Raw genomic sequence first — 25,897 nt, 5'->3', positions numbered from 1 at the left:
GGAGCACCTCTATTGTCAGAGCTATAAAAGTGCAGATACTTCAACAAATGATCCATTTATGCACCACAGACTTTCTAATAAAGCTGTTGACATACAGAACAGTGTTTCTCAGAGCTGATGGTAACTGCAAAGAGTAGGTGTGAACTGGGTTATGTTTCTAAGATGCTTTTTAGATTACGTTCTCTTTATATGTCCAGAGTTCAGAGTTAATTTTGAGGTTTCTTTATTTCTCTTAGCATTGTTCTGACTTTCTATACTCTGAACTAGAACTTCAGCAAGCTATGATTAACTTAGTTGCTTGTAACAATGATCCCTGTGATTCCTGTCTCTAGACCCATACCCAGGGTGCCTGGACATGGCAGTGACTGTTGGTCCCAGTTCTGCTGCTGCAGCACTGGACATAGATGGCTGAACTACACTTGACCAAGGTCTGCTTACTGTGCCACACGCATGGCCAGCCTTACAGATGCAGTTTTGCTGTTTCAGTGCTGGTGCAGACCTGACTGAGCAATGTGGCTTGCACCATGCCCTGGTGAAGCTCATGTCAGGCTCAGATCCTTGGCAATGGAAAAAGGATAGAGATGTTGGAGTTCTCACTTTGCCATCTAATGACTGTACCACCTGAATGTTGGCCTGCCTTTTGGCTTCCTGCATGTCAGTGGGGCAGAAAACGGTGCATCTACGGTGGTCCCAACTGGGGAGAGCAGTCCTGGGAGTTCCTCTTGCAACAGCCATCGCTCTGAGCATCTCCTTCTGGTCTTGAGGGCTACATGCCTATAGAAGCAGTCATCTCCTTCCTCAAAGCTTGGCAAGGCTCAGCAATCTGATCCTCTCCCTGGCCCTATGGCTCAGGCCTTGCAGTGAACTCATCTGTCCCTTTGTTTGTCACTTGCTGGAGAAAGGCTTAAACTAGCATCTTCTCCCAGCAGACAGTTAACAGGAAGTTTTTGGCTGTGGACACACCAGTTGGTCATCAGTAATGGTGCAGATCTTTTGATGAGACTCTGAAATCACCTGTTGGAGAGCAGTTTGAGTTAAATAGGAGCTAACAAAAGACCAGCCTGGAATCTATTAGGCTCAATCAATTCCCCAGATAACCACATCAGCCATTATCGCAAACAACCTGCGAACCTTAGCTGGTCCAGGAAGCGGGGCAATGGCCACGGCTGGCAGACCAGTGCAAGCGGACTGACTGTGTGGGGCAGAGCCTCACAGCTCACCTGGCAATCCCACAACTCATCCAAGCAGCACCTGGGTGCAGGCCCGCAAAGAGAAATTGCTTAAATGTTCAACATGAATAATTCAGCATTCCTTTGATTTGTGAGTTTTAACTACTGCAAAATGTCTGTCCTGCCACATTACTTCAACCTTGAAATGAAGTACAAATAGATGTGATTCAGACTCTAAATATTTAAAGCCAGAAGCTAATCTTAGTTACATTGTGTATGCTGTCATCTCAAAAACTCGATAAAGAGAGACAATGATGGACAGCACAGATTGAAATTAAATTCAAACTCTGTATTAAAAAACTTGCCCTGCTAATTCACATGAATGATTAACCACAAAGAAACTGAAGTGTGAGTTACAGCAATGTTGAAGTGGTCTTTGTCATCACTGTCTTGGTTAACTCCAGAAAAGAATAATCTAAAACCACCTTGCAGGGAGGTTGTCCAAGATGCAACTAAACTACTAATATTCTCCAGTTAAATGGCAAACAAAACATTTCTAATCTTCCTTTCACTGGAAAGAAAGATAAAATCACAGCCTTAACCTAAATCAAAACCTATAATATCACTTAGGCAGTTACTGACTCTTACTATAGCTAGCCAGGTCAAAGCAATCAGCATATGAATCTTCACACACAGCAAGAAAAAATATAACTCGACACAGCTCTCTATTGAATATTATTGCAAGAAAGTGCACCAGGGTATGACCCTATTAAATACCAAACCTGTAGTTCTAAAACAGCACAAAACCCAAATGGATGATCTCATCTCAAGCAGTAATGTGCCAGAATACAAATAGAGGATTGCAAATGTTTCAAGTGCACAAGGAAAACAAAAGAAGGCCATGTTAAAATAAAGGCTGAAATATATATTGATGGCTGAGCAGAATGAAGGATGCTAGACCTGCTGCTGCTGAACCTGCTAGTGGTCTTTCCATTCCCTTAGCTGGACTTTAAGGCGTCATTATGGGACTTCTGGATATCATAATCATATAGCAGCCTCACAAGACAAACTTCACTAAAAGCAGCAGTGAGGCTAAACACCCACATCAAGTAAACTAGATGTGGGTATTTAGCCTCATCTAAAGGCTAAATGGTGTTAACATCTGCTTGCTTTCTAGTTTGGGGCTAGTGTAGTGAACCCACCAGTCTAGGGTTGAGGGTGCTGCAGACTTTAGGTAGAGTTTAGATCAACTCAGAAGGGCTGTTCATACATCAGATATGAATAGTATTGTACTTAAACAGTGTTTGTTTATTAACAACGCAAACACAACATAGTTTAGACAGATGGAAATGTTATTTTTCAGTAAGGCTGTCTGCTGTAGCATAAAACATCCACTTCTATCATTTTCCAGTGAGCTGAGCCTGGGAGGGCCTGAGTGCCCACAGGGTGCTTCAGGGATGAGAAGTGCAAGACTAATCCAGAAAGGACTTGTTTCCTTCCTTGTGCTTTCAGAGGAATGTGTTGTGGTCCAGCACGTGCCACCAAAACACAAGGTGAAAACCCACACAAAGAAGGATCACATGAAGTAAGACAAGGAAACCAGCCAGACCCACAATAATAAAATTCCAAATAACATCCTGGAGGCAGTTTTACAATTGTGAGCATTGCCATGGACCCAGATACAGCTGCAGGAAACATGGATTTTGGTTTGTTTTATATCCCATGGATTGGCATCCAGGCTCTGCAACTAGCAAGCATGATCTCTTACTGAATAGGAGCATAGCCACAGGAGAGGAAAGATTAAGGGTATCAAAGGAATACATTTTTCATTTCACTCCTTTCTTATTACAGTAGATTAAAAGAAAAAACAAAGAGTTTGGTTCAACATTCAATTTTAAGGAGAATTAAATAGCCCAAAACATTGTTCAGAATTAGAGCACTGAATAAAGGATTTCAAAAACACAGTGTGTGGTTCATGGTGAGATTTTTATTTCCTTTTAAGACGAGCCATATACAGCTGTATGAGAGCTATTGTCCTCTGTCCCACTGAAGAATTAGTTTCTGTCTGAAATGTTCAATCTGTTAAGACACATAGGTGCTTTAAAAGCTTAAAAAGAAGGAAAGTGCTCAAACTCTCTTCTGGTTCAAATGGCAATTATCTGAAAAGCTGCAAAGAAACAGGAATACATGGGTAAATGAAATAGCTTTTGATTGCCTGGCTATGAAGGATGGTAGGATTTGTCCTCTTCGGGAATGCTGTGCCAGAGCAAGCAGTATGCACTGGCAAGACAAATGTCAACCCAGAATGACTGGTAACAATGGCAGTGATCTTACATAGCATGGATGGTTATTACAACCTGCACAGGAGAAGCCGCTTGCTTCTCTAATGGATGAAGAAATGCTCCTTGACACTGAGCCATGAGGGGACACGATTTGAAGAAAACAAAAATCCTTAAAAACTTCTTGATAACTGTGGGTCTGGAAAGTCTCTTTTCTCTCTCTTCTGCAGGGATTGTCAAACACCAAGACTTCCACAATCATTTTTAGGCCTCATCAAGAAAAAGGCTAACAAAAGAGAAAGGCTGAAAGACTAACTAGTTTATAATTCCACCTTTCAAATTCATCATTCATCAACTGAAGGAAGGTTTCTAAAAAGAAGTCAGAAACACAGACTAGGCAAGCACAGAGCCTGAAAAAACAGAATTGCCAATCATTTTAGATTGCTTGCTGCTGTCATTCATTCTCCAGGGAATCCCATGCTCCAGGCAGATCTGGCAAATAAGATCTCTAAGAAGACAGGAGCTTGTGCAACAGAGAACCTGGAAGGCTTCAGGCATAGAGCTTGACTGCGTTGAGCTGGGAATTAGGGATGAAAGCAAGTCACGAGGACCATGGTGCTGAGATTTCCAGTGCAACAACTCTAGGGACTCAAGAGTGCCAAATTTCAACCTCTCTGAGTGTAAAGCAGAATAGCACAGGCCTCGAGCCAGCAGTTGGTAGAAAAATGGGAACCAGACATCCTCCTTTAAACTTCTGAAGTTGACTGTCTCATTGCTCTGACAGATTATCTCTAGACAGGGAGAAAAAAACCCCAAACAAATTGTGCCATAAGCTTTTTCTAAGAGAAGACAACAGAATTGGAAAAAGTCCTAAGAGAAGGCAAGCTTTGCTGAAGGTCAAATTCTTTAGAGAGGAAGTCCTGAGAGAACTGTTTGGCCATGTGCTTAGTGCAAATAGGAAACCTGACTAGAACCTTAATTTAGCAGGTAAATCAAAGTGTTGCAGCTATAGGAAAGCATGTGAAAGAGGGGTTTTCTCATCACATCCAGAATTTTTTTTTCCAGGTAGGTACATACTACCAGGTCATAGTATAGTTGAAAATGGTTGTGTTACTAACAAGGCTTGAGAACCTGGGACAGTAAAGGACTGGCCACAAAATCTCATCAGTGCTGGTAAGTCCAGGACAGTTGAATTTCAAACTCAGAGCCATTTCAAGTCTTTATGCAGCTGGCTAAACATCCTCCTGTGTTATGACAGCTTGGGAATTTGTGAATTTATGAATTCCAGTTTGAGTTTCTGAATTCCCTGTATGTTTTTGTTTATAGTTATGGCTCTGCTGGTCTTCAAAAGGTTGCCAGAAAGGCCAGCTTTAGAGCGCATGTGTAAACAGAGCCCAGACTGAACATGCTGAGAAACACGCGTCCAATACAGCAGCGTGCAGAAGGGGGAGGCTCAAGTATGGATGCTACAGACTGATCAGAGAAACCATCTTGAGGAAGCACTATGCCTCACATATGCAAGTTAGACAAGGTCCCCTCCACCCATGACCACTTGCATATAAAGCTGTAGCATATAGAGTGGTAAGATCTAGTACAGTGTCAGAGAAATGTGGCACTAAGGAATAAATTCCTGGCCAGAGACAAATAAACAAAATACTGTTCAGTTGAGCGAGTTACTCTGCATTATTCAAGCAGGGTCAGGGTCCTTGTCCCAACATTTGAGATCTCTACTTGCTTATTTGCTGGTGAGGAGACAAGCAAACCTTTTGGAGAGGCTGAAATAGCAGTGGGATTCAGACCTGCTGGTCGTGGTGGACAGCCTGCACCCACCTCTGAACTATGGCTGGGAGATGTCCAAGTAAGGGAGTTTTGTTCACAGCTGCTACTATGGAGAGTGGCTCCTATTATGCAGAGAAGGTTCTTGTGCTCAAAGAAGTGCCCCTTGGAGGGGTTGCAGAGGGGATGAAAAGGAGGGAGACCCCCAGTGTGCTTTTTTCTTTTATCTTGCAGATGAACCAGATGGCAGGAGCAGCAAAAACCAAAGGAGGAGCATGAAGCCTTTAAGGATCATTTTGATAAAATGTAGGGAAAGCTGAAGCCAAAAACTAGGCCTGGGCAAAACAGAGCACCAGAGTGGAAAAACAAGCACTGGAGGAGCTTAGCCAAAAGGGTAAAGAATAAAATAAAACAGCTCAGTTCTTCAATTCAAATTCCAACTCTGTGCTTTCCAGGAGAGGAGACTTAGAGAAACTGAAGAACTGGTATTAAGTCTCCTTTATAGCTGCAGCTGCTCAGTTATCTGCCTCCATGTCCCCTGGCAGATGGCACTGCAGTGCAGATTTCCCAGGATGCAAAAAAAGGGCACTGGAGAGTGACCAATGGATCCACTGCAAACTCGTACATACTGGCAGACACACATGCTTGTCTAACAGGTAAGAAAGATCCTGCCACAGCCCGCAGCAGCTTATGATGGCCTGCAGCTGCTCTGCATGAAGTCACTGGTGGTGGGGGACACATAATGTCCCCTCTGAAAGCCCTACTTACTCGAGCAGGGCTTTCTGATCTCTCTGGAGAGATGCTGCTGAGCCTGTATTTTAATTGGCTTTCAGGTCCCAAGATAGATTTTCATCAGGCAAGGAGACCTTGCTACAGGATGTTGCACTACATCCTCTCAAGAGTACTCTCATTTTTCAGAGCAAATACCCATAAAAAGGGCATGATGTCAGGCATACCATCTGCAGGATGGGCTGCGCTCCTCCATTACCAACCACAGACTGAGGGACGCTGCTGCTCTATTACCCCTGGAGGAAGTATTACAAAGCCCTTTCAACACCCACCCACCGATTTCAGTAAAGAACCTGTGACACTTGGTGGAAAAAACAACATTGTATTTGATTTACAATTAACAGGATTTACAAATAATGACAAAGAAACAGATTAGCTGTGAAATTAGGATACCTTCGTTGATGAAGGAGTAGCTGGCAAAGCACCTTTATGTAGAAGTCGTGTACCTCAGTCCTAAACAGTGTAAAGTAACTTACAGCCCAGGCAGGTTCAGGAATGATTATACACAAATGCAAGAAATCGAGTACAAAACAAACCAAAAAACCCCGCCTGGCCTACTGGGCAGGAAACCAGTTCTGGTGAGGCTTTTGATTTTTAGAAACTGAAGGAAAAGTCCACTGACAAATACTAGGAAATTTCAAAAATGGGGAGGTGTGTGGGGGGAAATCACAAATAGTAAAAGTCACTGTGTGACAACCTACTGGGCAGGGAGAGCGGGCAGACACTGCGTTAGCTTGCTGAGAATCAGCACAGTCCGGGCGCTTGGCAGGACAATGAACGAAGGAGTACAGATGGCAGCGCTTCATTAAAATGCTACTTTACTGCCAAAAACTTGCGAGACAAAGAGGAATAAAGTTCTTTGATGTGCAATATAGCAATTTAAGAAGACGTACCTAACTTTTTATTTGTACGGAGCTTACCTATATTGTAAACACACACTTTCTGACAAGTTATTTCAATTTTCTTTGCTATGGGTTATGGTGCGTATTCAATCAAATGCAGCATTCCAAGGCTCAAAACTGACTGAGTGGTTTTCAATACACGGGTATATGATTTTTCCAATATCATACTAGTATTTTACATCACAAATACAGTAAAACCAAGTGATGGTATTTCTAGGACAGTTCCAAGATTCAAATAAAAAATCATCAGAACCATTCTAAAATAAGATATACATAATCAAATCATGTTAAACAGCACACTCTCGGCAAGCAGCTAATTACAAGCATTCTGCTGGTCATGTTTTTCACACAAAAGTCATTCAATAGCACATAAATATTCTTTTTCTGATCTGCTTCTTTTTACAAAACCGTTCATCAGATTCACAGAATTAGTACAAGTAAGGCACATTAGCATATATCATAAAACTCACAATAATAACAAAGAGTTGTAAAGTTTTAAGGACTAATTCCTTCTTTGAAGTGATTTCTGAACCAAACGAGACTTTTATCAGTAGAACCCTCCTACAATGACATTATTCTTATTTCCATCGCAGCCAACTGTGGTGGGTGCGATACTGTGCATCACCATGGACATAAATAATTAAATTAAGAACCATGTGGTGGTAGTAAATCCCATTTTCAGATCTTGCAGAGAAATCAAACACGTTGTTCACGATGTTCATTATGAGCATAGACTAAGTTTTAGAGCTTTATGGAAGTAAATTTCCAGTTATCAAAATAAAAGGGGATATTGCATGTGTCTCTGAGTGTTATTATTTTCCTGGTAAAAATATTGCTTAACGTAGAAAGTATTGAATTTACTTGCATAATGAATCCTAAATGCTGATGTCTCAGATTCTACTAAATGAAATGAACGATAGGTTTTCCTCCTTCCACCCCCCACCCTGCCCCCAACCAAAGGACTCTCTTTCCCACAGAAAATTCATTTACACACAACACAGCTTTTAATTAGAAGCATAATTTACAGTAAAAATTCTTTACATTACACCTCTGCTATCAAAAAAACATGAAATATTTCATTTAAAGTTGTAATTATACATTAAAAAATAGAACACTATTTCCTTAACAGGAAGAATGAATTTGAACATCTTCAGATCAGATTTCTTTATTGCGGCTTTTGAGTCAAAGGTCAGTCACTTTATTCTCTAACGCAGCTGCTATTTGCTGTAAACGGAAGGCAAGCTGCATTTTTTGTGCAGCTGGATCCTCTTCAAGTGCATTTATAATCTGGAAGAAATAAACACAGAATGTTTAGAATCATTTAGCTTGAAATGTATGACATAGTTCCCAGACCAAGTGTTTGATACTACTTTGGTTGTAAAGTTTTTTACATTCACTCTCTACTAAAGATGGAGTCCATCTAGTAGGGCCCATGTTCTATTTTTACACAAAGGCAATAAAAAAGATCATCTCTGTTTATCTAAGTTGCCGTAATGTTTCCCATTATGCTGGGATCCAAGCAAATTAATAGGTAGTACTTTATTTTGTGAAATATTACATTCCAAGATGGAGCAGGCAGGGGGAAAAACAGCTTTATAGCTGTTTAAGAAAATGCTTTTACTTACAGTGCGCCTTACAAGGCTTACGGGTTATTTGCCAGCAGTAATTAAGCCCCATCCCCATAAGCTTTGGTTCTGAGAAGCTCCTGGGTGGTCCACACACTGGCATAAGGTAGGGCAATGCAAGGTCTCATAGGCAGTATGATGAAGAAAACAGTCTGGCCACAGTAACAGGGAGCTGCTGACAGCTCCCCTTTGGCTCTCGCCAAGAAATGCCAAGACTCTGGCCCAGCACCATGTAGCTCAGGAAGCAAAGAGCAAGACAGCGAAGCTCAGCATCCCGCATGCAGCCTCTGCTGTACATACAGGAAGGTATGACTCTAAGACACAAGGGATTTGAAAACAAGAGCTAGAAAAGGTCAACTGTTATGAGAAGGCTTTTCTTCAAATGCAGTTGTTTAGGGCTTCTCAAGATCAAATTTCAAAGGTTTTGAAAGGTTTTCATTTCCACCATCCTTTAGGGAAACTTTTCCACCATCTATTAGATTTCTCCATTAGAAGAATGTGTAACACAGCAAAACTGTTTCTTTTCTAGAACTGTCTTGATTAATAAAATCCAGCAGAAACCTTTAGCTGTTTAAATACTATATAAACTTGGAAGTACAAGAACTGGAGAAATAGTTTTTGCCTGTCACTGCCTGTGGTTCTTACTACTTCCTGCACATCATTGACAATGGGTATTAATGCAGTCAGTATCAATCTAGCCAATAATTTCACTTCGAAGGGCTGGTATAGAATTTGAGTTTCAAACTGGAACAACTTTGTTTAGAAATATTTATTTTAATGGATTTGTTTTTAAAGTGTGAGAACATTTTTATAAAATAGAGTTAATAAACACTTATTACAGTATTTAAATTGGACCTAATTTAATTTGATATTGTTCCCTTAATTTATACAATTACATCTAGCTGTAACTCCTCAAATCTAGACTAAATAATTCATGATTATCTCTGCTGGTGAATATATCCTTCATATAAATGTGGACAATTAAGAGTGTACCCACTTAGTCACTGTCAAGCCCTGCAGAGATGCAGAAGGTATAGCGCATGCTGGGAACCACTGCGTCAGTAATAAAGACAAGGGCAGCTGCAAAATGTTCCAATTTATGCAAATGAAAACATTTTCATGGAAAATAAATAAGCTTGATTAATTTTACTGAATGGTTCTTGACAGATTATCTCCATAACTCTGAATTAGCAGCCCTTTCAAGATGCACCTTGTTACACAGTGATGTTCATGAAAGGAAGAGCTGCAGCTACACAATGGGCTTTGCCTCTCCGCCACTGATAAAGTCCCACAGACTGGTGACTCTACCTGTGCCTGCCACCAAACGTGAAACCATGAGTGCGAGCAGGGACATGGGGGTGTGAAAGAATCAGGGCTTTACGGTTCACCTGTAATCCAGGGACCCCGAGTGTTTCTGTAAGGTCAGGCCATGGATACGTTTGGGAAGGCACTGAAAGCCAGCTTGGCTCGTGCTGGGGATGGGGGGTGAGGAAACCAACGCCATGGGGCTGGCCTGCATTCCTCTGGCTGCTTCCCCTACTGACTCTAGTTGCAAGACTTCTCTGGGTGATTTGATTTCCCCTGCTTACATCTGTTTAAAAGCTGCAGCAGGCTGGCTGTTCCTGTATAAAGCAGCTGCAGTGAAGCTGAGGATGAGACTCAGTACCTTTAGTGCTAAATATAAGTGAAAACACGAACTGTGCTGAGGTGCAAGACAAACCAGAGAGAGCTCACATGTGCTGTACTCCTTTTTGATTCAGCATCTGTTCTTACTTGCTTTGATTTAATTCTGAGAGTTTTCTGGAGGCATTCATTTCCATGGAAACCTTTGAATAAAAGTTTCCTTCTTTCTTTTTGTTTTCAGATTAAGTTTGGAGACCCATAGCCACAGCCCAGCTACGCTGGGATATTCTTTGTCCCCCTTTCTACAGGCACAAAAAACCTAAAAAGCATTTTGGACTGAATGTGAGCCTCCTTTTGAAACAGGCTATATTCAAGTTACTCTGGCTCACCTTGGGCAGGCAGTTCATTTGGCATGGCAAAACAGGGATGGTAGCATGCATGGAAATTTTAAGTGCATCTTTACTAATAAGAAAGGCACGGCCCCATTCCTACAAGCAACACAAGTTTAATATATTGTTCCTAATAAAAAAATCCACTGGCTTGAAACCTGATACAGGTCTTGATGACTACTTGGTGACATTCTCACATCCTAATTCTTAGGAATTATGATGGTAGAACTGAAGACAAATGATTTTAAAATCTATTTCTCTTTCAGATTTTGTTAAACTATCACTACCAAAACCAGATAGCCTGTAATGAAATTCTTCATTTATAAGAACACACCCTTGACCATTGTAATTGTCAAGCAAGATGTATAACTGCAAAGTTAAAGCTTTCTGTTCAGCATTGCTTTTACCTAGTTATCCAGAGAATTCCAGAGTTGATCCTTTAGGCTGGTTAGCCTTCATAACTTTTTACCATTGATATTAAAAAATGAAAATGAAAGCCACAACTTACCTCATCGTAGTATTTGTTAGTATACTGGTAGAGTTGGTGTAGAGCCACAAGCGTATTTAAGGAATCAGTATGTGCCTGTTAAACAACACAAGCAGTCAGAAAACTTATCAAAATATGATCACAGACAGCTGAAAGTTATGCACTTGCACAACTGATGAATACAATATACAGTATACAGGATTTCTGAATGCAAGCTCAACATCCTGTAACTTTTGTTAAATGACAGTTGGGGCAGAAAGAAGGGGTGAGAAAACCTTTGTTTGGTGATTTTTAGATCAAGACTTTCCTGCTGGTGTTCTTCCAGCCTGCCCACAACTCTAACACTGGAGGTGGAAAATATTTTGAACTCTGAACGTCAAACCACAGCTCAAACATCTGTTAACAACATGGGTATGTATAACTAAAGCATTTACGCAGTACAATCTGTGTATTGTTGAGAGATTAAGCATTGGTTCTGTCACTGTCATGGCTGTTTGAAATCCTTTCTCCAGCTCTTTTGAACTCTTTGAAATTATTCACACCTCACTACAGCAAAGGTGTAACTCATCAAGATCAGGAGCAGGTTTGGAAAGATTCATCTGAATTATGAAGGTGGAAAGGGGAGAGGGCAGGGAGAAAGAGAAGGGACTTTAAATGAAGCAGGAAATAACTTTTTTGTTACCTCTTACTCCCTCCCCGCTCCACTACATTTAACTTACCTAGTGAATGTGCTCTACCTATCTAAACAGATGTTTTTCATTCAAATGTATAAGATTCAAGTCTGTAGTTACACCTTTAGAATTTTAAGTTAGTTAAGAAAATGAAGAATTGCAGAATATTACTACTGGCATAAATGACTACCCAAGGCATAAAGCAGCATCCATCTTTCCTTGCTGTATAAAAGTCACTCCTAGAGCTGATCACTCCTTCCATATGAATTCTTATCACAATTTATAGTGTAAATAGAAAGGACCAACATATTCTGCTGATGTTAAAACATTCTATTGATTTTACTTTTAATCGCCAAATATTTTAATTTTAAATATATCTCAATTTGTGTAATAAAGTGAACTAGAAAATGAAATGTCACTGTAGATGAGTTTTGTAGTGAATGAAAATGGAAATGCTCTCGTGAGGATGTTGATCTGCAAAATGTTAGGTCCTAAGGGCACTGAAATAAACAAACCACAAAAAATTCCCCAAATGTCCTCCTTACGCTACAACTCTTCAACTAAATTAAACAAATGAGCAAACCAGCCAGTAAGTACACTGCGTCTCTGCTCAGGGTAAACATCTTTTAAGACTGGTGAGGGCATCTCCTGATTCTCCTAATTAAATCAAGTGAAGGCATAAGCCTGCTCTAGCTGAGCTGAGCTGTAGAGCAGACAGGCTTTTTCAAGACTGAAGCAGATATTGCAGTGTCTTTGCTCCATCAATCTCCAGCTAGCAACCACCCTCCTCTGCTCTTCTCCATGAAAGGTAACCTCCAATAATCTATAATGCAGAAAGAAGTGCCACTGAGTGAGCACACGGTAAGCTTCTCACATGCAGCAGTAAAGCAGAAGTATTACACTCAGACAGACAGATCTAAGAGAGGCTACACTTAATGTATGTGCCTTCTTTTTTATTTCTGGAGTCTAATTTTTGCTGTGGTAGCACTCTGAATTCAGTCATTACTTGTTATCAGTATGATCAATGCTAAAAATCCTATATATGCTGTGGAGAGAAAACACTATTCAAGAGTGCTATAATTTTTCCACAATGGATGTGAAAAAATCTGAACTCTTTGCTCAGGCAACTACATCACTCAGATAGATTAGTGATGATAACCATTCTTGGTTCCATTCAATAATTAACATTTCAAAGGCCTAAAAGGCATGACTACACTAAACAGGAGTATTTCAGAGATTTATGAAATAACTCATTTGATGCTTGCACATACAAAAACCTACTTGTTGAGTTGGAAAGAGAAGACAAACAGTGCTCCACTTGGATCCCATTTCAGGACAAAAAAATGGAACTTATTCTTACCCTAGAAATCTCTGCTAGATGGGTATTCATGTCTTGGTCACTAACTGGCACCATCTGACGAATACCTTTGTAGTAACTGCAACAGATGAAAACAGACTTTCAATTAGGTGAAATACACTGTGATATTCTGGTAATTCTGTCTTTCAATTTTGCAGTTATTTTAAACATGCTTCCTAATAATGCAGGAGATGCTCTACCAGAACAGACCAATGATTCCTTTAGTAATCCTGCCTTCCATCAGTCATTATGACCTTCACAACAGAGGCAAATTGTACCCGATTGTACAGAGCCATACCACAGGAAAGAAATCTATTTATAATTGCAGCTGATGATTATTTCAAGTCTTCAAACTTTTGAAGTCATCAGCTAGCAAGAGTTTTGTCCTGTGGCAGATCTTCCATGGTATTCACAAAATTGCAAATTAGTAATGAATAGGGTCAGAGAGGGAATAGAAGAAATGTGTTTCTGAAAATGTTTTCAGGATTTGATCTCTACTGAGTTATGGAAGTGCAGCATTGGTTAGACAGATCTTATGGGTAACAACAACCACTGCAGGAAACAGCATCATGTTTTCTCCTGAATAAATCTATCCATCTGTCTGCACAGACATAAACACGCACTGGGTCATAACAGCACTCCATTTCAACCCTGCCAACGCCACCACCAAGGGAATGTTTTAACATTCAGGTGTAAAATTTTTAACATTTGACAGTTGACTTTGACTGCTTCAGCATTCGCTTTTCCTCTTACACAGGCTTACAGCTCTAACAAATCTGAATAAACATGAAAAGAGTCTATACTTACTCTTCCACCATTTTCTTATAGTTAGAAATTTCTTTAGCATAAAGTAATTTATTACTCGGAGAATCCTGAAAAATTTGTAATAGAGAGAAACTTGGTTGATTTATGAACATCTCTAGAAAACAAGTCAAGAGCTTAAGATCAAGCTTTTATATTTACATGCACTTGAGCTTTACAGATATTAACATTTGTATGCTTATTAACATTGGTGGGATTAATTGTCCTAAAAGGATGAAGCTTTCACCATGGCATTACTGTTGAGTTTTAAAAATATATCAATGCAAGATGATACTAAACTATTGGTGGATATGAAATAATCAGTTCTTAAACTTGCTTTTCATAAAAACAGTTGTTATTTTTCTCCTTATTATAAATGTCATTTGGCAGACTACACAGTAACACTGACATGTTTACCAACCTCTAAGTGGTGACATATTAACTTCATTATAAAACTAAAAAGCAACTATCAAGTCTGTATCTCCTCAGAGAATGGGTATTGTCTATGAGGATGTCCTTTGTCTTGTCAGGCGTGAGTGTAGTCAGGATTTAGAATGCAAATCACTTACTCTGCTTAATTTGTGCTCTGTTCTTGTGCAAGCATCCATGAAAGTCTGTGCAATGACTGACAAGGAAGCATCCACTACTTCATGAACATGAACATCAAAGATGAAATGGGGATTTTTCAGTATGTTTACCCAGAATCTAAGAGGCAGGCTGCAAAGCAAGGAAAAAGGTAAATAACCCTTTTTTACACAAAAAAATATTCTACAACAAGAAAATCACATGAAATTAAGTATGGGTTATGCATTTTGATCTCCTCACAATAGCAAAGCTTAATTTTATATTTCAACATTTATACAGGCTATCTGTTGTCTGGTTTCCATGCCTGAAAATCAAGACTTTACATCTCTCACAGAAAAACTCATATGATAAGAATCTCGAGTGTTTCAAAATAGCAAGAGAAGATGTCTGTGTGGTGAGAAAAACTACCTGAGTAGTATTTTATTAGATTTTGTACTTTGACAGGTAAATCTAGTCCCATTTGCCTCTTGCTTTCCTCTTCCCTGCAGAAAGACAAGTAAAGTGGTAGATCTGCCAATGACATCCCCATAGGTAGGCTGGTTTAATTTTTGCAGCTTCTAGGCTTACAGGGAATCCTTTTGATCATATAAACATCTCAATTAAAATGATTCTGAGAATTATAAATGAAGTTTACTTTAATTTGTGATAAGAGTTCCAGTACATACCTGGGAATTATACTCTAATTTCTCCACAATACAAGTATTACTCATACTGTACCTGTTTGTTTTCCAGATGTGAATGGTATCTTCATCTTTGATGTCATGTTTTTCTGCTTGTTCATCAAGAAAGTCAAAGAAGTATTTCACAGCTGGTGGCACCACATGGTTTGAGTTGAGGACGCTATGAAAGAAGTTATCTACAAACTGCTGAAGTGTCCCCTAAAAGAAAATTTAAAAAAATCTCTTACATTTGTGTTACAGGCTGAACTTGGTACCATCCTGGAATCTTTTATTTCTATTGACACTAACAGCCCATAATCCAGTTGCAATCACTTCTGGCCTTCATCCTGAGTGCTAAGGGTACTGGATGACAAAAGAAGAGTAACTTCTTAGTGCAGTGGCTTTGCAAACTGCCAACACAGTAAAGACCTTCTAGAGAACAATTTTATGTTCCAGCCTGAAAGACTGCCATGTCACCAACTATTTTACAGTTTGCACAGAAAGGTATGCTTTCTCCTTGACAGAAGAAGCAGAAACTGGTAGCTAAGTATACAATACATTTACACTTCAGAGTTGTTCACATAAAATAATTGTTAGCCATTTCTAATGGTTTTGAAGCTTCTTACCTCCAGTTTCTCCGACTCCAGAACACCATGCAATTTTTAGAAAGAGACTAGGTGGGAAAAGTACCAGTGAGCATTTGACTTTTTGTTTAAGGGCAAGCACTTGGGTCTCATCAGATACCCAGTCTGGCCCAGCTCCATAAGCTCCACCAAGCCCAAGAATTAAAGTGTCCCAGGAGAGCTGTGTGCTTGGTTGGATACCTGAATCTGCCTGAACCTTAGAGACTGTCCCCTTGTTTTAGAGATGACCCCACTAAGGCCACATGCAGTTTGTCCCTGCTCAGTTGGTTGACCCTGTGGACACCTTTGAAGGGCTGCATCCTCTCTCTCACCATCACTCCAGCCTCAGAACAGGGCAGGGACTGAGAAGGCAGGGAGCCCTAAGCCACTCTGTTGTCAGCAAGGACACACTGACAGTCCTTAGGTTGTAGGGGCAGCTGTGGTCCCAGCCATAATCTCACCAGCTGTGGATGAGTTAGTAAAGCTCCAGACTGGTAATAATCCATAAACTAGCTATTGGGAATGGAAAAGCAGCAGCTGTAAAGGAGTTGTTAACAGAAGAAAGGGATATAAGGATCTTGCTGGTTCATTGTTCTGAGTTTATCATCTATGCACAGACTTTCATTCACATCAACTTTCACACTTGGACAAATGGCCTTAGCTGGCCCCAGACCACACTAATTTTCCTGAGGAGTCTTGCTTTAGGGTCATTAAACATATTATTCTAAATTCTTTCTGCAAGGAGGAATGCTTTGCAAAGTTATTTTGCTTGTGATCCATTCTGCAGTATAAGCACTAAAAATACTCTAAAAGGACTATTATTACTTGACAACATTTTCATTTTTCTAGATTACACTGCAACATTGGTCACACAGAAAAACAGGGAAATATAAGGCTCTGTAGCAGTTTATAAAACATTTGGTTCAAAAGAAAACCCAACCAAATATTATCTAAACAGGTGGCAGAGAGGATAATATCTGTCTTGCAAGAAAAATCCTTATTTAATGAACACATAATCATGGTTCTCAGCTTTGATCGGGAGTTATATTTTACCTCTTTCCTGGTAATGTTCCTCAGGGCATATTAATCCTTTAAAACCTTGAACACCAGCTTGTATGTACATGACATATACTCAAAATTGCAGCCAAACACATGAATAATAGTCGCACCATTTTCTTCATTTGTGTCTCAAAATCTATGGAAGTAAGATGTAACCGTGGCACAGCTGAGCCCTACCTTCACAGAAAGAAGCCTGGTCAGGTAGATTTCTGTAATAGCTTTGGTCCTCTCTTTTTCTTTCACACTGCCCCGCTTTGATTTACCTTCATCTATTTCATCTACCGGCCGGACTAGATGCCAGACCTTATTTTCATCTTCCAGGAGTGCATGTCCTAGAAAAAGCAATGGCAATAATTACTCACAATGATCCACACCCAAAACAGCAACACGAAAATATTTATATACATAAGCGTATCTAAGATCTTTGTTCCCCATCCTTAATATATCTGTCCTCTTGCCAAGAGGATCTAGATTACTCTGTTCCTGTCCAACATATACAACTCAAGTACTAAATGTTCAATGATACATAAGCTGAAAAAGCTTGCTTTTGTCAAGAGCAAAGGGAGAGGAAGGAATCACACAATAAGGAAATTCCTGTTTGGTCATGTAAGAATAGTATTTGTATTTTTTGAGGTCCATACACTGAATTACTCTACCCCTTTGTGAATTCTCAAAGACATCAAGTTACAGAAACTCAGCTAGGTCTGACCCACCAGCCACTGCAGAAATGGCAGGAGCCTACTCCAGGTACAAGGCAAGATATTGTTGTAGCAGCTCTGGTGAATCTGGCCAGTGGCAATTTAAGAATTTATGATCTCAACCTTTTTTCTAGGTATCACCACTACAATTTACGTTTTTACCCTAACTGTTGAGTTCAAAGTATGGTACCTCAATTCAAACCTGTCTTTATCAGCATTTGACCAGCACTACTTGACTTTGTAGCTGAAAGGAGGAAAAATGCATCCCTTTGATGAGAGGACATGAACTCCCGTGGGCAGAGATAATGAGTGTAGCAAATTCATAATCCATTATAATAAGTTTTTTAAAAATGTGATTGTCAGTTTTCATAGCTTAAACCAGAGAAAGAGACTCACATCAAGTCCGTTACTATATAGCCGAAAGATGAGTAAGCACCTGGATGCTAATGACAGCTCATCTGATTACAGTGCCTCATTACACTGTCCATGGCTTGGTCATGCATCTTGGTCCCTGAGTTTAGCTCAATGATTTTACAGTGGAATAAAGGGAGTCTGGCATTTCAGCATCAAGTGAATGTTCCGACAAACTCTATGCCTGAGAATCTTTTGTTACAAACAGTTCTAAAAGAGATGATGCATTTGTTTTAACTTGCAATTAATATCCCTGGACAAAAGATACTGGGTCATAAACTTAGTTTCAAATCTCCTGGTTTTGCTTGTTCTTCCTTTAATTTCTGAATTTTTATATCTACTTGTCATAGTCCCTAAAATCAATGGCATTTTCCAGTGGAAGTTACTGAATCAGTGTATTTAAAATCACTGATGTCTTAAAAATGTGAAAGTTATTTTTATTCCCATAAAAACTGTGATTCAGCCCTACTGAACAAATTATTTTGCATTACTGCTAAGTCTTATGCTTCAGTATACATATCTAATGTAACTGAATCCCAGTTACAGTGGAAAATACTGGCATCTAATTGCATGAATTTTGTCCTTTCAAATTTTTGGCCATAGTAGTTTATAAACTAAGATCCTCAACAGCTACATTAAATTTACCAGCTTGCATGTATGTTCAATATTTTACATCACAGGGGAAAATGACATTTATGTGTAATCTGGCCAAGCTAACACTTCTGCTTGAATCTACTTCATAGATCCTTATGAAAAGCATTAGCTATGCAGTCTTCTGGGGGTTTTATTTCTTTCTAACCAGATAGTGAAAAAAAATAAATCCCACATTAAATCACATTGTTCTTTGAGAGTCCTTAATTTGACTTGGAAGTTCATGTGAATGAAGCAAGAAAATAAAAGCTATCACTTGATTTTGAAGTAGCTGTGATTTCGTAATTGATACCATTCACAGCAATCATCCACCACTACAGTAAGAACCTCTGCTAGGTCTGAAGTCTGGAATTCCTATTGCAATGCCTGTTATTTACTTCTGTAAATTAATAGATCAAATCATGCAGTTAGAGCAGAGACTATTTTCCAGCCTTACATCAGTTGCTTGGTACACTTCTGCTTCCTCCTTTGACTCAAATGAATTTATCCTCTCTTTGCCCTCCTGATTGTATAGGGCCCAGTTTAACTTTGGAGAGAAGAGAAACAACCAAATTACTGGCTCTTATGGGCACCTTAATTTGTCCCGTTTGTTTAGCAACACCGGAATTGGTGTCCTGGTTTTGGCTGGGCTACTAAGTGGCTGCTAGTGAAATAGTAGTTACTTCTTAGCAAAGTAGGAAGTGAAGAAAATAACAGATAGGGGAAAAGCCCTCCTTTTTTATTGCAATAGCCACATTATGCATCAAGTCATAAGCGGGATGAAGACTGTGCCTGCTGGGTCAAACGCTGCCCCCCGAACATTTTGTCTTGGCCCTTAGGCATTCTTTGGCTAATAGAAAACAACACTGGGGGAGGGTTAAAGCCAAATATTGACTGCACTAATTATAGTGGTATGAAACATGACGTAAATGTGATGGAGGCAAGTGAGATGGTCACAGGCAATGCAGCCCCTTTCCCCTTGTGTGGCCTGCAGCAAATTAGCTTCCTTCTAGTCACCTCCCGTGCTGTGAATACACTGAGCCATGGAGGTGAAGGAAGGGCTGCCCTACATGGATCTGCTAATCAGTTTTTCTGGTCTGCAACCTTCTGGTTTTATTCAGAATTAAAAAAAAAAAAACAAAAACACAAAACCCCAGAGAAAAACTCCAGAATAACAGAGTGTGTTGTTTTGGCTTGTAGTTCAGTACAGAAATACTAGCATGAAATCATCGAAACCATTCTCCATCTTGATCCAGGTTAGTAATTGCATTTATTATCTCCAGAAGCAAAAGATGATGCATTTATTTTGTCACAACCTCCAGCTTCTAGTGTCTTCCTGTTAGAAGCTGTGAATCAAAAGCAGCACGGAAGCAATGCCAGGCTTTAGAGCAACATCTCTGAACATGGTTTTACATCTTCGTTCTGAGCAAAGCCTAGTACTTTGGCAGACAGTCAATGGCTTCAGCTGACACTTCTCAATGCAAAAGGTGCAAGTTAATGAGAGACTGAATAAAAGGAAAACCACTTTGTCACAAGCCTCATTCATAGAGCTGGGATAGGATTTCTATTTATTCCAACCCTGTAAATCCCTGTGTCATATAAACGTGTATGTGTGGAAGGGGAAGCCTCTGATCCTCTCCTCTCCCTTTTATACACAGTGTCTCACAAATCACTGTCACTGCAGGCTGTCCCTTTGCACTAGCTTTGTAACATTTTATAGCTTTTCAAAAGAACAAGTTTGCACCAGATAGCTCTGAGGACCCTTTGGCACTAAAGAAACTGGGCTAGCCTGGCACAAAACATTTGTCTTCCCAAATTTGCACACTACTACTATGGTGCAAGACTGGGTGTGGAGAAGAAACATGGTGGAAGTTGTCTTCACTCTATACTTCAGGATCTGAATTCTCTCTGCAGATTTTTCCCTTGTGTGACAGCAGTGTCCCCAGAAGTCTTTTACAATTTAGAATGATACACATATAACTAAGGAATTCATCTTGGAGTACAGATCATATATGTTCAATGGGCTTCATCATACTGATTCACAGCAAAAGATATAATTGTAGAGAAGGAGGAAAGAAAAAAAAAAAAACAAAACCCAACAAGAAAAGAAAACCACATAGTCTGATCCTCTACTGCTTGCCACAAGGATAAAGAGGTGTGGAGGATGAAGACTGGGAGCCCCGAACAGGAGACTGAACGCTCCTCTGTGTTAAGAAAGGAAAGCAGGCTAAGGACACCAACAGGCTCCATTCATGTTCCACTCCACTTCTTCAGAATGAAGACAACTACCACCTCAGCAGTTATCTCAGCAATCAGTGCAACCAAACTGAACAGGGGCTAGGAATCAGCTCCTCACCTGGCTGCACTTGACTGTGCTCTATATTAAACTGGATGGCTTTTTAAGTTAACGTGCTGGGTTGGCACCTGCTGTGACAGAGTAGTGATCACTTGGCCAACTATGACAGGTACTTCCAGTAAAGGGGTGAGGGGACAGCAGCAGAAGTGTAGTCATCACCATTAGAAGACTCTTCAAGGATGCTGGAAAAAGTCTCAACAGAAAGCATCCAGGAGGACAGAGTAAAAAGTAAACAGCAAGTAATTCTGCTTGTCCTCATTTCCTGGCCAACACTCAACACAAATGAAATGGAAGTCTGCACATTTTTGTTAAATAGCAATATACGTCAGAGCTATCAGCTGAGACCCGTCTTCTTGAAAAATGTACACTTCTGGCATATTATTTCCAATGTTTGAAATAATTGCCCTTGAAACCTATTAAATCCAAGATCAGTAAATCTGTTTGAAGGAATGAAACTCTTAGGTGAAGCAATGGCTTTTGCAATCAGTGCTAGACAGAAAAGCATATCAAATGAGTTCACAGAAGGAAGAATGATCTCAACAATTATTGTTCCATAAATCTAACTTCAACCTCACGTAATATAACTGAATATAATGATAAAAACCCCAGAGAAACCGAACATCTTAACTGTAAAGGAAATACATGTGACAAAGAACATAAATTTACAAGTAAATATTTCCATAAACATCTGAATGCATTTTAGGCTGTAATGGGTATTGTGTCTCAAGAGGTTTTGAGATAAAGGAGATTGGTCTAGACAGAATACTAAGATGTAGAAGTAAAAGCTTTAAAAGATAGGTTGCAAGCTAACAGGTTGTCTTCTGTGTTGAGAAGTCCAGCATTCTGCAGCAGACAGCAATACAAGAATTATGCAACAGCTGCATTAGAGATGTGAGAAGAAACACTACAAGGAAATTCCTGATGCTAATTTACAGTGGATTGCAAACCTCAAAAAGAAAAAAAGGAATTGTGGAAAATGTTGCATCTAAAGAGATAACATGTATAGAATGAACAAAGCCAACCAGTAAAACTGAGACAAAACCAAGCTAGCATAGCTGGTGAAACATCACTCAAAGAGAGGGAGACAAAATATGAATGTACAGAGATGAGTTTGCAAGGTAACACAGTTGTAAGAAATGCAATAAAAAATTGCATCAGATCCACTATGTCACAAGAGAGGGGAGCTGGTCTCTGCTGTGGTTCATCAAGAACGTATCATTCAATTCTCAGTCTAATAAGGGGAATAAATTTGGAAAGGAAGAAAGAAGGAGAAACAGAGATAAAGCTTAGGAAAGATGAAACATAAGGTTTGATTATAGAGGTACTGGGACTAAGAAACAAAATATGCAAGGAAATGTTTGCTAAGAGTGCTTTCTATTAATCCAGGGCATAGACTCACAGCAATTATGATTAAGGCCCCATCATTTAGGGCTTTTATAATCAAAACAAAGAAAACCATTGCAAGTGTACAGTGGCTAGCACACAGCAAACAAGACCCATGTAGTCTGGTGGGGAATATCTAGCTCCACAGACTTGCTTGATAAACATGATCGAGACAGCAGTGTCACTCTCTTTGTGTGGGTTTTGACTTCTGATCATTTTGGGAGGCAGGGAAGCCACAGGATACTTACTTTCCCCTGGGACATCTTGCTGATTATCCTCTGGCTGCTGGGAAATTCCCATTTTCGATAAGATAAGTGTGGCACCATCTCGGACCTTTGAAAATACAAACACAGGACTGTTACTTGAAAGAAGTATGCACTTACTGAACCTCTTTCTTAAAACCTAAACTGCGGTTTCTGTAATCTTTTGCAGGGTATCTATACCTATGATTAATGCTGCCCCTCAAAGGCTCCTTGGGCAACTGTCCCTCAAAGGCTCCTTGGGCAACTGCCTCCCCCTCCTTTAATAAGAGATTAACACCTCCTCTGAGATTACTGAAAATGTTAGAAACATTTCCAAGACTTAAGTGGTTCCTCAATCTGGTGTGGGTGCCCTTTGAACAAAAATGGGGTTTATCATGAAGAATCAGACCTGTCTGTTTTCTGAGGGAAAACTAACTTACTTCTATCTTTCCTATTCAGGATATTTGTTGTTAGAAAGCAATAAATAGAATACAAAGGGAAGATAAATGGATTGCAAGTGCTTGGTAGAGTGCACAGTATGAAACCTAAACCAGACAGTATAAAACCGTCAGTGTCTGCTCTCCTGAAAGGGCTGCTGAACAAACCAGACCAACCCAAAAATCTATTTAGCAGCAGAGCAAGGACAAAGACAATTCTCAAGGGTAGGAAGTGGTAGAGAAGAGATGAATATGAGACCTAGCAAAAGAAGCTTTTGAATGTCCAAAGGGAAATTTGGATTTGGACACTGTAATGATGAGGAAACCAAAGTGCTGGCATTTAGGTGATGTGATTTTGGTAAAATGTGTTGGCAATATGTATAGACCTGGCCTTTCATGCTCCCAAGCTTTTACTGCCTAGACCCAGAGCTAGTTTTTTTTTTTTTTTTATTATTCTTTATGTAGCCCAGAAATTTCTCTAAAAACAAATAAAGATATTTATTTATTACTAGAGAATGGTTAACAGATGCGAACAACTGCTCTGAAACCTCCTTACATTATAATGCATTAGTGTGTTGATACGTTTCCATCTGCCATCTCTTTGGGATGTTAAATCCAAGTCTGAGAGGATCTGTGCAGTAGAACCTGGACGCCATTCTAAAGGGTAAATAAAACAAGAAAAAAACCAACTTTTAATCATGTGAAAAAATAACTACTCCAAGAATGTTTAAGTTTAGACACCCAATGATACACTGTGGAACATTAAAAGAAGTAATTTGGCACATGCCATGATTATGTGTTTTTTTAATGCTTAATAGTTTGGTCTTTATTACAGAAGTTTGCATGAACTGTTCCTAACCATTCACATGACTTCTGATTATTATTCACAGAAAGTTAATTTCCTTTGCATAGAATACTATAAATATATATATTAAGAAATTATAGTCCAAATAAGAAATAAATCCAAAATAGAGTAGGACTTTGTACAGAATAGAAAAGGCATTTTCAGGGAATTTACTAGGATTTTCTGAAGAGCAAGAACTGCATCCCCTACTTTCAGATTAAGGCAGTAATGAAGATGCAACAAAACTATTAATTGGAGCTTTTATTATGAGATTATTAGGCCTTTTAAACTATGTCAAATTATTTTTCTCAAGAAGAGAACAGCAATTTTGAAAGCCTTCAAGGAAGATGATATTCAGAGGCTGGGTGTCTCATCATCTCCTAAAAGTGCAGCTCCTGTAACTTATAATTCATTTGAATAACCATCATAAAAGCAAGTCAAATTCAGTACCAGTTTCTGAAATGGCATCATTACTTCTCCATCAGTTAATTGTCCATGCTGTCATTATCACATTAATTAGTACCTGAGATACTGACTCTGTCAGACATGAATACATTTGTGTTAATAGTCATTAACAGGCTCTTTGCACACTAATGACAGTACACCAAAACTTTAAGTCAGGAAAAAGAACTCTGTAAGAAATCATTAATTTTCAATGCATATTAGGATTGCTGTAAAATGCTGTATTCCTGCATCTAGCTGAATGAATTCAACTTTTTTAAAAAAAACAAAAAACCCACAACAGTAAATTGATTTTATACACTTTTTTTTTTTGAAAATCACATAACATGTTTCACCTGCTCAATATAGTATCACAAGTAGCTACCTACCAAGAACTACACTCTCAGCTTTTGGCCACTGAGAACATGGCAGATTTCGATAGACTTGGTCTATTATCTTTTCCTTTACTTGTGATATAGTATCACAGTTCAGCACTTTTACAGGTATGGAATCAGTTCCTCCATCTTGTACATATACATTTACTGTCTGTAAAAAACACAATGTACATGGTTATTAAGACAAATCAGCACTGAATTCCCTCTGTATCTTTTTCTAGGCAATTTAAATGCAAACAATATCTAAAATTCACTGTTCAATGATTATTGCACAGCAGCACATATTTACAATGGGAATATGGATTATGTGAAGGATCCTTTGCTGTTATGTAGCCAACCGGCTGTCATAAATTCCAGCTAATTCCTCCCACTATGACAAAACAGAAAAGATGCAGAATAGATTTACTCATGCCTAATATACTACTGTTATTGAGCCTTGGGAATTTATTAAATGGGAACACACATGAACAAAGCAGCTAGACCACTGACTAGTTACATGCTTCTCATATAACCTGATAACCTGGAATACAGAAAAGCACAAGTGATGCAGTGCCCAAATGTAATGAGCTCCCAATAATCATTTGAGCTGCCCTTTGCTGAACTCCTAGAATATTGTGTGCTCTTGCATTCCTTTATGCTGTTTTCATGGTTGTGGTTCTACTTCTCAAGTTGAGGAGACCAGGTCTGTACATATGGTGATTTAACATGTCTCAACTGATGAGCAGTGACTTGTTCAGCTCCCATAACTTTATCTCCTGTGACCAGCTGTTCATGATATATATATACATATAAATACACACACATACATATATGTATATATAAAAGCTATTTATATCATCTTTGGTGTCTGAAGACTTCATTTACAACTTAACACTTTCACAATAACTCTAATTTAAACTCCAGGAAATATACCTAAATAGTTTATGCTAGTTCTAAAATACTACTGTTTTCTGATAGCACTGACACTTTTTTTTTTTTTTAAATGTTAAAGGGAATTTCTTGAAAGCCTGCAATATGCTGAATCTAGAGTGATTTTTTTAAAAGTAGCTTCATTATATGGGTCAGTTTTAATGCAGACAAATGCAAATGAGAAAATGATGTCCCAGAAACCTCCCCAGGAGGAAAAAACCTACCAAAATCAAATAAATGTTATGAAAAGCCTCTTTCTTCCACTAGCTGAATCAGTACAACAGCTCAGAGCCCTTGTGAATCTTTTGACACTCAGGTAGCTTTGGAGGCCACGCACATCTGAAGCATTGCAGCTCT

The 25,897-nt window shown here is 39.2% G+C and overlaps 1 protein-coding gene across 4 annotated transcripts in view; it reads right to left on the bottom strand.

The window, feature by feature from the left end:
• Positions 1 to 6,319: 6,319 nt before the first annotated feature.
• The window catches only part of PLXNB2 (plexin B2), a 252,716-nt gene continuing 233,138 nt past the window's right edge, over positions 6,320 to 25,897 (bottom strand). For all 4 annotated transcript variants that reach the window (XM_026867768.1, XM_026867770.1, XM_026867771.1 and 1 more), the window contains 10 exons: positions 24,626 to 24,782; positions 23,508 to 23,608; positions 22,521 to 22,605; positions 16,972 to 17,126; positions 15,171 to 15,331; positions 14,438 to 14,585; positions 13,875 to 13,939; positions 13,071 to 13,146; positions 11,061 to 11,135; positions 6,320 to 8,202 (listed from right to left, as the gene is read on the bottom strand). In XM_026867768.1, the coding sequence (XP_026723569.1) occupies positions 8,098 to 8,202; positions 11,061 to 11,135; positions 13,071 to 13,146; positions 13,875 to 13,939; positions 14,438 to 14,585; positions 15,171 to 15,331; positions 16,972 to 17,126; positions 22,521 to 22,605; positions 23,508 to 23,608; positions 24,626 to 24,782 (1,128 nt within the window). In that variant the 3' untranslated portion in view covers positions 6,320 to 8,097. The remainder of the gene's footprint in view (positions 8,203 to 11,060; positions 11,136 to 13,070; positions 13,147 to 13,874; positions 13,940 to 14,437; positions 14,586 to 15,170; positions 15,332 to 16,971; positions 17,127 to 22,520; positions 22,606 to 23,507; positions 23,609 to 24,625; positions 24,783 to 25,897) is intronic.

This window comes from Athene cunicularia (genome assembly GCF_003259725.1).
Source record: "Athene cunicularia isolate RWA chromosome 1 unlocalized genomic scaffold, athCun1 chr1_part2, whole genome shotgun sequence".
Taxonomy (NCBI): Eukaryota; Metazoa; Chordata; class Aves; order Strigiformes; family Strigidae; genus Athene; species Athene cunicularia.
The sequence above is the reverse complement of the archived record's forward strand: the minus strand, read 5'-3'. Positions and strand labels throughout refer to the sequence as shown.